Raw genomic sequence first — 11,907 nt, forward strand, 5'->3', positions numbered from 1 at the left:
CGCCAACGGCGGTGCGTGGGGGCGTGGCCCCCTCCCTTCTCCGGAAGCTGGAGCTACAGGGGACACTAGCATTACGTCCTTAACAATCCGACGTCTGCGACGGGCTGTCCATAGAGGCCTAGCTCAGAAGTCCATCTTCCGCTGTTGAGTTCAGTTTGCTCTTGCTCCCGGCACCTCCTTCGTGACGCAACCCGCCCCCCCCCACGCTCCCTCCGCCCCCGGCGTAAAGCCCGCCCACTGCACGTGTTCAGCGGCCACTTCCGCCGTCGACTCTCACGGAGCAAGATGGCGGAGGAGCCGGAGTCGGTGCTGCAGCTCCCACCCCCTGCTGCTGCTGGCTGCGAAGGACTTACGGAGGTTTCCCCAGAAACCGTCACCCCTGAACCCCCTTCTTCCGCTGCAGTGTCCCCGGGGACAGAGGAACCTGCCGGAGACACCAAGAAAAAAAGTAAAGTTTGAGTTGGAGCTTCTGGGCAGAATGGGAGGCTTAGTTTGCATCCGACTGGACGTGGCGGCCAGTAAAGTAAATTTCGAGGAGCATCCGTCCCAGATTTGCTTTCCGAGGGCGGAGAGGAACTCTGGCGGCGTAGTGGGGTACGCGTTAGGCTGCGAACCAGAAAGAAGGCCAGCAGTTCAAATTCACCGCGTACACCGCAGACTGAGACAGGTTTTCTGCCCCGGTAAAGCGCTATTCTGCCCTTACAAGGTCGCTATGATTCGGAATCAACGCAATGGCAGTGGGTTTTGATTTGGTACAGAGGAAGTGTATTTGATACTACACTTGTTCTTAGCCCAAAGGCCTAGAAGCGATGTGTCTTTTAAGTATTTGAATAATGATTTAAGGGTACAGGGATGGTCAGTGACCCAGTATGAATGGAAATCTACATCTTCCCGTTGTGTTCTTTCTGTTACTGTAAGTAATATTACTAAACCCAAAACTTGGAATGCTACCCAATATGAAGAAAGCCAAGGAAAAACTAAACGCACAGGCCTTGCTCGTTTTTTTAGAAAGAGTTTCTGCCTAACATTTTCGAATCTTGATGAGTTACTTGTTTGAACGATGCGTTCGCCACCATTATTGTTTGAGAAATTGGTAAGGTTACCTGTGAGAAAAGCAGCAAACAAACATCTGAGGTAGGAAGTCCTTGGCCATCCACATTTTGTCTAAGCACAGTCCTTAAATGTAGTTATGGCCTGTTTTCTGCCCAGTCTCCCTGTCTTTAGGGTACATTGCTGCTAATTCCCACAAAGCCCATTCGGATTCGTGGTGATGCAGAGTTACCCCACAGCCTTTTCAGGGGGAAAAAATTACTCAGCTCCTTTGCCCCCTCCCCTCCCTACCCGTTTAAAACCGATTGTACTAGAGCCCATAGTCCAGGAACGTACTCAACTGTCATCGGTTTGCTTTGGGCGTCCAATTTGGACTTGCCACACTTCTACTTAGAGATTGTAATCATTTTTTAACATGCTTGGTGAAAGAAACATAAGTATTTCATAGGCAACACCTTTAGTTTAATCTGGAAAAGAAAAGGATTCTTGAAACACTGAGTTTTTGCTTTAGTTTACTTTGGCGCTAACTAGGGCCCTTTGAGGATCTTCTGAAACTGTCACTGTCAAGACATCATCACTTCCAGGGATGCTGGTTTAATTAATGTGGACACGATGTTCTTGTAAATGTTCCTGTAAATGTAGCCAGGATTGAGAACTACAAGCAAATTACCTTTAGATTTAAAGAAATAAAAGGCTATAGCTATAATTATAATAAATATTTTCCCTTTAGATTCTTTCCATCTTGGTCTCCCTCAGTTGCACAAGTTGTAATATATTCTGAATTTTCTGATTTTCTTACTTCAACTTATTGGACCCCCAAACTCACTGCCACCGAGTTGATTCCCACTCATAGTGATTCTGTCAGGCAGGTGAGAACTGCCCCGGTGATTCTCCCAGGCAAGGACTTGAAGAAGCAAAGAAGGGAGATGTATTAGAGTTCAAATTCTGTGCACTGGGTTTGCAGAAGTCTCCTATAAAGCCCCAAATCCTTTTTTGTTTTTAATTTATTTTTTTCTTAATCATTTTATTGAGGGGCTCTTACAAATCTTTCATCAATCCATTAATTAGTTGTATCAAGCACACGTGTACAAATGTTGCCATCAACAGTTCCTATGCGACTTCCCCAAGTTCCAAAACATTTTCTTTCTACTTGAGCTCATGGTATCAGCTCCTCTTTTAACCCCCTCCCTTTCCCACTCTTGTGAATCCTTTATCAATTATATGTGATGATGATTATGTATCTTACAACTGTGCATTGTCTCCCTTCACCCATGTTTCTGTTATTCATCCCAGGGGCGTGGGGGGATGGGAGCTGTATATCCAACCTGTGATGGGTTCCACCTTTTCCCCCTTCACCATCCCCCAACCCTCATGATATCGCTACTCCCACTACTGTTCTTGAAGGTTTTATCTGTCCTGAATTTCACGTGTCGAGAGCTCATCTGTGCCAATGCGTGTACTCCAGTCTAGCTGATTTGTAAGGTAAACCTGGGTCATGGTAGTGGTAGGGGGGAAGCATTCAGGAACTAGAGGATTGATGTGTTTCACTGGTGCTATACTGTACCAGGCTTACTTCTTATAACCCTTCTGTGGGGGGATGTCCAATTGTCTACAGATGGGCTTTGGGTTTCCACTCCACTCTTGCTTGGATATAATTGTTTTGGATCTTTTAGTTCCTGATCTCATCGACACTTCATGATTACACAGACTGGTGTGCTTCTTTCATGTGGGCTTTGTTGCTTCCCTGCTAGATGGCTGCTTGTTTAACTTCAAGCCTTTAAGACCCCAAACGTTATATCTTTTGATAGCCAGGCACCATTCTACTTTGTTCACCACATTTGCTTAGGCACCCATGCACCCATTTTGTCTTCACCGATTGTGTCGGGAGGGTGAGTATCAAAGAGTGCCAGGTTATTGGACCAAAGTGTTCTTGTGTTTAGGGAGGCCTTGAGTAGAAGCCCAAAGTCCATCTGCTATCTTAATACTTAACATATAAAAATATGTTCATTGTCCTCCATCCCTTTCGGTATAAATTAGTATATTTACCCAAAAAAAATTAATATATTTACATATAGACCTGCCTATAGCTAGCTATACCTCTATAAATAGCTTTTGCCTCCTATTTCTTTCCTCTATTTCCTTTCACCTTCCTCCTATCTCACTAGCATGCTCACCCTCCATTCGGCTCTCAGTAATTCCTGTTGGATAAATTGCACTTTATTACGCACCACCAGGCAGTATATGCCCTCCTCACCATCAATTTTAGATGTTTTATTGTTCCCTTATCCCTGAGTTTGTTGGCTCCCTGATTCCTCCTCTCCCATGTCCTGCCTCATATAGTTGAACACAGAGCAAAAGAAAGATTCAGATATGACTCATCCTTTTAGCCGTTTAGGAAAATTGGCCAGTCCCCTCTATTAGTGTTACACAGACCCACCCAATCCTTTGGTGGGAGTTACAGAGCCATACTGAGTTATCACTCCCTCACACAAAAAGTGAAAGAAAGATGTAAAGGTCTCCCCCACTTTTCAAGAGTGTGCATTACATGACTTTGTTCTTATGCAAGACCTATGTAAGTACTTGTTTTCCCTAACTGAAAGAAATCTAGAAAACGTTTGCACTTTCAAGAAAAAAGGGAGAAGTAAAACTACCATACAGTGAGAACTTACTTGGGAATTATATTCAGCATCTGAGCAACGTGCGGCCATAGCTTTGAACTCTGAATAAAAGGGGTGTATATGATATCTAGTATGATTTGGCAGGTTATTTGGGGGGTCTGAATGGTCAAAGTGTTTACCATATAATAATTGCTTTGCTTTAAACACTGTGTCACAAATGTGTTTTACACAATTGATGTATGTATGGATTGTGATAAGAGTTGTCTGAGCCCCTAATAAAATGATTTAAAAAAAGCAAACACTGTTTCAGCTTACAAAAAGTTCATAGTATCTCTATGCTTTCACATAGCGGAAGAAAACTTGTAATAGAACAGAAGTAACTTTAGGGGGCAGTATTATGCTATTTTGCTTTCAGTCTTACTGTTTAATTTTGTCCCATGTATGCGCCTGTTTTTTCCCTCCAAACAAAGTAACGTCTTTAAAGAAAGAGATGCATAGTCTTTGGGTTTGCATCTCTGCATGTTGGCTCTCTGAAACCTTACAGCTGCTCTGAAACTGTTTTAGCCCCCTGGTTATGTTTTATTTTTATAACTTGTTTTCACTTATTTAAGAGTGTTGTAGAAAATTTGATAGTTATATAAAGCATGAGTAAAGCAAAATAATAATAACTGTCTATATTGCCATTATTGAGAGATGGTATTTGGTTCTTACCCTTTCATATTTATGTGAATATGTAGTTCTGTGTTGTTTTTAAATTGACATTTAGATTATATTGTTTCATATTTAAAGTATTTTGGTCACTATCACTAAGCTGTGAAATATGCTTTTATAACATGCTTTCTAATGATTGTTTAATAATAATTTCAATAATGAACACTATGTTATTTGCTTTTTGAACTGCTTTACGTGTGTTAAATCCTATGTTCCTCACAACACTATGAGGTAGGTGCTATTGTCCTTACTTTAAATGTGGGGGCACTAAGGCTCAGATATTAAGAAGCTTATATAGTTATATATATATATATAAGTGCGAGTTATGATTTGAACCTGGATTGTTTGGAGTGTATGCATTATATTATACTATTTATTATATTTGAGTCATAGAAAGTCTTGCTAATAGGGTTCTAGTTCATATGTGTGCCATTTTACTTAGCGCCCTCCCCCCCCCCTGAAAAAAGAAGCATGCTTAAACATGATCTAACCAATGAATGCTGTGGGCCAGTTCTCGCAGTGATGGACTAGTCTTTTTCCTCTTCTTAGGATACCTAAACACATCATACAAAGATCACATTACTCAGAGTTCAGCTGTCCATTGGCCCTTTAAACAAGTTCAGGGTTATTGACAATTTTATGGAGCAAAGTGAATTGTGACAAGGAACCAAGGCTCTGGTTTACCAGTAGAATTCAGGGAGCAAAATCTAATAAAAACTATGGCTTCTGAGAAGGATCTGCTAGACAGTTGAATTCAGGCAGAGTGGTCAGAGCTCAGAAGGTTACACTGACTTTGGGGATTCCCAAGGGGTCATCTTGATACTTAGTTTTGAAGGACACAGGACCATCACTGGGGGCTTCTTGGAAGAAGGTTTAAGAAAATTGAAAACTGGATTCGTACAAAAAAGGGCAGGAAAGTTGCACAGAGGAATTTTTCCCCAACATGACGATGTGCCTGTTCATTCGTTCATTGGGAAAGCTTAGCCTCTCCATCCTCCAGCTCTGGTCTTGCCCTTCTGACTTCATTTCACTCCCCCAGACATTGAATTAGGAACGCAGTGTGTGTCCCTCAGGGATGCCAAACTGCCATTGGACTTGATGTAGTGTGCACAGAGTTCTCTGAGGAACGGGAAGAGAAACGTGCCCACCACCTTCAGAAGTCCCTAGAGCTAGGTGGAAGATGTGTCAAGAAACAGCAGCCTCGTATTTTGATACTTTTTGTTTTAGAAAGGTGTCTGATTTTGTAACAATACTTTTTGGCTTAGCTTTGTATGTGTTACTCCTAAGTAAGTATTACTGTATTATGTATAATTTTCTGTTGTAGATTATAGTCTTCTCTTGTTGGATAGTTAGATATTTAACCAGTCGAATTTTTTTTTTTTTTGGTCTTATAAAAACAAAATGCAATCTCTGGAGGTGACATCGTCCTAGAGCAGTGGTTCTCTACCTTCATAATGCCCTTTCATACAGTGCCTCATGTTGTGGTGACCCCCCAACCATAAAATTATTATCGTTGGTACTTTATAACTGTAATTTTGCTACTGTTATAAATCGGGCGACCCTGTGAAAGGGTCGTTCAACCCCCAAAGGTGTTGTGACCCACAGGTTGAGAAGTGCTGTTATAAGTGAACCTTTACACATATTTTCTTTGACTAGAATTCTAGAAATATTGAGTCAAATCATATCTTTAAAATATTTAGATATGATTAGACTCCAAACGATTCAAATAAGGCTTCCAGTAGTATCATCCTCATTGTTATATTATACTCTGTCCCACTTTGGTAGATGGAAAAGGCTATGATGTCATTTTACTTTGTTGTTTTTAATGATTTTTGCACTTGCATATTTTTATTAGCTATTTATGTTGTCTTTGGAATTGCCTGTTATGTTAAAGGGTATTTTAAACATTATTCCTATAGTCCGATTTTTTACAGAACTGGGAAATTAAGAAACACATCACACACATAAAAAATGAAGATGAATCTAACATTTGTTATGCCTCAGCTCTATCTCCAGTATCAGAAACACAAAGGTTTTAAGTTTTGTAAAGTCATCGGTGTTTCATTCTCGTTAGATGTTTCAGTTTAGCTGTAAGTAATTCTTGCTTTCCTTTTTACAGTTGACATCCTTCTGAAGGCTGTGGGAGATACCCCTATTATGAAAACGAAGAAGTGGGCTGTAGAGCGGACCCGAACCATTCAAGGACTCATTGACTTCATCAAAAAGTTCCTTAAGCTAGTGGCCTCTGAACAGTTGGTATGAGATCAGTACTGAGCTCGCCCTTGCAAAAATGTGCAATCGTTCTGAACTCTGTAGGGCACCGGGGCTCGCTGTTAGAGCATGAAACCACGTGCTGTTTGAGTGTCCTTTTCTATGTTTTCCTGGTGGAATCTGCTTTTCTTTGAACTCTAGGAAACCCTGGAACAGCACTAATTTTAGATTTGCTTTTAAAACCTTTAAAATTTTTCCTGTTTATAGTTTGTTTGCCACAGAAAGTCGCTGAATATCCAGGAGAAAGATCTGTCATAGAATGTTAGTACAGAACAGGTTTCTTTCCAGTCTTCCGGAGGCTAACGATACATTTGAGGGTTGTGTTGCCTCAGACATCTTAATTACATGTCAGTGAGGTAGCAGTTCTGGTTAAGGGCTGACACGAATGCTGTTGGTTTTGCGTGGTGCAGATGCTCCTGCTTTTCACAAGTTTGGTTTTTTGCCACCTGGCACTTATGCAAGACCTACGTTAGTTCCTATTTTTATTAACCGACAGAAATGCAGAGGATGGGTCCTTGTTGGGTTACCGACACGTGGTCAGCATCGATCTTGCAGCAAGTGAGTGGTCAGGCAGCGAGCACACACCCCCAACAGCAAGAGCAGCATGGCAGGTGCTTCTCTTAGGAACTACACTTGCCATCAGGCCACAGTAGCTGTGGGCTGGCTGTGGACACTTTGTTGGTGTTTTAGGTTAATTGCTTTTAGAGATTTTGGAGGTCTAGAAAATTTAAATGTCCACATATATGTGGTACCTTGCCATTTGTTGTTAAACACATTTGTATTTTACATAAGTGATTCTCCATCTACCTACTCATACTGTGTTTATATGATCCAAAATTTTGATTTGTATGTAAGTTAATGTCTGATTTATATCTAAGTAAATGTGTCCAATACATTAACAACAAATGGCAAGATATCACATATATGTGGACATTTAAATTTGTCTCCAAATAATAGTTTCCCATTATCTGAAAGTAGTTTCTTTGAAACTATTTTAAGTCGCAGTGTCCTAACGCAAAGAATCTACTATCATTAATTAAATGAACGTTGGCTATGTTCTCTCAGAAAAGGAGCATAGATATAAAAAGTCAATGTGAGATGTCTCAGTCACTATAAATTATTCCATTCAAGAATATCACAGAGCCAGTTACACATTGGGCTCTTAACCAGAAGGTCAGCAAGGGAGACAGATGGGGCTTTCTACTGGGTCAGGACTTACAGTCTCAAAACAAAGGCATTTAACCCCGGGCTAACGGGTTGCTGTGAGTTGGCATCCACTTGATGGCAGTGAGATTGGAGTTCTTTTGTTTGCTTGCTTGCTGATTTGCCCTCCCCAGGCAAGTGTGGGAAAGGTGTCAAGGTTATTGAGTTTTACAGGTAACAATCTCCATTTGTGATTGAAGTTAGAAAAACACCAGTTCTGTAAGCATACATCAAATTTAATTCAAGGACAAATGTCAGAAATTGGCAAGATCTTGGTGTAATCCACGTGCATATGGTAACTAAAAACCTAAGACACAGAGGACCTTACCCATAGTTCATGTTGAGGTGAAAAGATCAGGAGTGTGGAGTATATGCACTTGAAAGAAATAGGGCAGAGACCACATTTGTACTAAAATCCAGCATGGATCAGTTGGTGAGGTGGAGCAGTGTATCGCATGGGGTGGCCGATTCTGACCTCCTCCGGCTTCCCTATTGCCATGAGCAGTATTCAGAAATACCTCCATGCTCCACCCTTCTTTACCGTATTCTGCCACCAAGCATTCCTCCCATGGCACTCTGCTTTTATGTGGGTTTGAGAGTTTGTTAGAGAGGCCACAGAGAATCAGACAGTACTCACAATTAAGGGAGTTAACAGTTTACCACAAACCAGGATCAGAAAACAGTAAGGATATAGTCATTGTTTCACAGCAACACGTCTTCCCATCCAGTAGCCAAGCCTCTCCAATCCATAGTAGCATTTCAGCCATGTAGCCTTGTGGCTTCTGCCTCTAGGTCTGGAAACCCAACGGTCCACTCTACTTGGTGTCCTCGTCTCAGCGTTGCTCCTCTGCTCTCATGGTCTCCTTGCTTCCGCCTTTGGTGCATCTGGTTGCAGCTTCTGCCACTTCAGATCTCATGCGGGCTCTACTAACAATGGTCCTGGGATTTCTCTCTGTGAGATGACTCTTAGACATAGGAGTGGCTTTGATATACCCGCAAGGAAACAAAGGACGCTCTTGTTCTGCCCCCAGTCTCCATTCCACATTCTGTTGTGCCTCCTCAGCCTCCACCACTTCAGAGATCTCGAGTGAGCCCTTCCTGTGGTCCTGGCTTTCTCTCTGGGTCCAAACTGGCTTTCACACACAACAGGAGTGGCTTTGACGGAGGTGTGGCTTTCGTCTTTTAGCAGCCCATGTCCCAAGGAAACAAAGGATGTGACTTTAAAGATAACTTCCCACTCTAATCCTATAACAGAGACAACAGTTTAACTCCCTGCCTTCTAATTAGAGATTATAGCTAGAGACATAGAGTTCAGATTTATGATATACCACATAATGAATTATGGCTGGAAGGATGACATTAATTGACTACATCTCAATATAAGTCCCCGCACCAAAAATCAACTAGACTGCAACAAAGAGTTTAACAACTAGGTGATCTGACAAGTTACTCTAAGCTCCAAAATAGAAATTGGTACAGATAAACCATTAATAAACCAGGTCCTTCATTATATCAGCATATGTGTTGAAAAAAGTAGCGAATAGCTGGATTAAAAAAGAAAATCTGAACATGTCCTACAGCTATTCACTGGAAACAGTTGCCATGAGCAGGTAATTAGAATATATCGGCAGTAAGGAGGACTGGAGAGCTGATGTGTTGAGCCCCTGACAGCTCTTTCAACAGACCCACAGAGCTCACTTCTGTTGCCTGGGGACACTGCTAGTATTTAAAATATGAGCGGCATAGCTTCCAGCATCCCAGCAACACTGAAAAGCCAGCACTGATCCACAAACTGACAGATGAGTCATGGAAAGAACTTTAGAACAACTGACATCACTGGAGAGAAACTAACCAGAAATAGTGGTTTAAAAGCAAAAATCATTCAGTGAAACCAAAAATAGTTTTCCTAAGTTCTGACATTTACCAAAGACTGCATTGGCTCACGTGATTAAGTTCACATGTCTGGCACAGGCCCTGAAAGTGGCAGGTTGCACTAAGGAGTGGCAGCGGTTACTTGCAGAGCTTTCTGCCTGTCCTGTAGGCAATGACAGTTTGGCTTTACGGCACACAAACACATTGGTGTGTTTTTCGCTCTTAAACTAGCTCGATAGCCTTTTTTTTTAACTTCTCATTTGCTGACTGCTAAAACAATCACCTTGAGTTTCAGTAACTCTAGAATCCTATCTTTTGTCACCTTGGAACCCGTATCATCATTCTTGGTCCTCTTTTCTTACAAAGTCCTCCCTAATCACTACTCCGTCTAGTTAAATCCTGCTTCTTCCTCAAGTCTTGGCTCTGCCATCTCTTCCAGGAAGCCTTCCCAACCCTGTCTGTCAAACCGCACTAATGGCCCAGCTTCCTCCGCCACGCGCCCAGCACTTTCCAGCACTGTTCTTTCCCATCACGTCTACTCCCGTCTTTTCTTCGCATGTGTGCCCCTCTGATATTAAAGTTCATTAAGACAGATCACATTGATTTTTGTAAATACTCTGAGAATCTTTGCTGGGTTAGACTATAAACTGTTTCCCAGAGCCCGTTCCCCTTATTTGAAGATGTATCCAGAAGGGGACACTATGTTCACATCTGCATGCAGTGTAAGAGGGAAACACAATTTACATCAGTCAACAGGGAATTCATATGAAATTGTACAGTGAGTTTTGTTAATATTTCCAAGTGTTTTAATGTTAGCAGCCTATTCAATCTGAACTACTTTTAAATTACAGCAATAGCTGATGTTCACTGAATGATTACAAACCATAAGTGAGACACTGATACTTAGCAGATTTTTCTTTTACAATATTCTTCGTTGCAGCACCAAGAGGCATGAACCAAAACCCGCTGCTTTCTGATCAAATTCAGATTCATAATAGCCCGTTGGACAGAGTAGAACTGCCTTGTAAAGCTTCCAAGACATAAATCTGTGTCACAACAAGCTGTCATCTTTAGATACTGGCTAGTAGAGTCCAATTACTGAGCACATATCCACTGCGCCATCAGGCATCTCCCAGGAGGCATTGCTACTTGCTTTAGCTCACAAATTAGGAAAAAAGTTGAGGAAAAGTTACTCTTCTTTAAAATTAGTTTTCAAACCCAGATCTTTATCTGTAGAGCTGATTACATTTTTAACAATGTTCTTGGCTTTAAGGGAAAAGGTCAGCTATATTTTTTCTTGTTATTGTTGATGACCTAAATGGTATCTGTCAGCCAACTATTCTGATAGACCTATCGTTCAAAAATAAGACTTTACTAAGCGCTGGACATTTTTGTCTCTTTTCTGGTTTATTTGGCTGCAGGTGAAGTGAAATTCTAAAATCCAATGTATTTAAGAGTTTTCAGAGACCAGAAAGGTCAGAAACAACCACATGTGTATTCTTAGCCAAGATAAATGTAAAGATTACATTTCCTGAAATTTGGCTGTAGGTAGTTTTTCAGTAGGTATTCTATTTTTAATTATGGGTAAATGGAGGGGTATTTTGTTTAATGTTAAGTTTCTCAGTTATGGAAAGTTGGGCCCACCCTTAGGAAGAAAATGTTGTTTTTGTGCCTTCTGAGGGAAGATGTGATTTTCATAAAGGTATCCCTAATTTTTTAATCGTTTTGTTAGGGGCTCATACAACTCTTATCACAATCCATACATACATCAATTGTGTAAAGCACATTTGTACATCCATTGCCCTCATCATTCTCAAAACATCCGCTCTCCACCTAAGCCCCTGGCATCAGCCCCTCATTTATTCCCTTCCCTCCCTGTTCCCCCCCTCCCTCATGAACCCTTGATAATTTACAAATTATTATTTTGTCATATATTGCACTGTCCAACATCTCCCTTCCACTTTTCTGTTGTCCTTCCCCCAGGGAGGAGGTTATATTTAGATCCTTGTAATCGGTTCCCCCTTTCCAACCCATCCTCTTTCCATCTTCCCAGTATCGCCACTGACACCACTGGTCCTGAAGTGATCATCTGCCCTAGATTCCTTGTGTTTCCAGTAGCTATCTGTACAAGTGTACATCCTCTGGTCTAGCCAGATTTGTAAGGTAGAATTGGGATCATGAT

At 41.4% G+C, this 11,907-nt stretch overlaps 1 protein-coding gene across 2 annotated transcripts in view; it reads left to right on the forward strand.

The window, feature by feature from the left end:
- The first annotated feature begins 265 nt into the window (after nt 1–265).
- The window catches only part of ATG12 (autophagy related 12), a 14,371-nt gene continuing 2,729 nt past the window's right edge, over nt 266–11,907 (forward strand). Inside the window, exons 1-2 of one of the 2 annotated variants that reach the window (XM_004706571.2) lie at nt 266–448; nt 6,499–6,635. In XM_004706571.2, coding sequence (XP_004706628.1) covers nt 286–448; nt 6,499–6,635 — 300 coding nt within the window. In that variant the 5' untranslated portion in view covers nt 266–285. The remainder of the gene's footprint in view (nt 449–6,498; nt 6,636–11,907) is intronic. The other variant, XM_004706572.2, reaches the window with a different exon arrangement.

Source organism: Echinops telfairi, unplaced genomic scaffold (genome assembly GCF_000313985.2).
Source record: "Echinops telfairi isolate 266 unplaced genomic scaffold, ASM31398v2 ScPeMD7_7469;HRSCAF=8507_1, whole genome shotgun sequence".
In the NCBI taxonomy this organism is placed as follows: domain Eukaryota; kingdom Metazoa; phylum Chordata; class Mammalia; order Afrosoricida; family Tenrecidae; genus Echinops; species Echinops telfairi.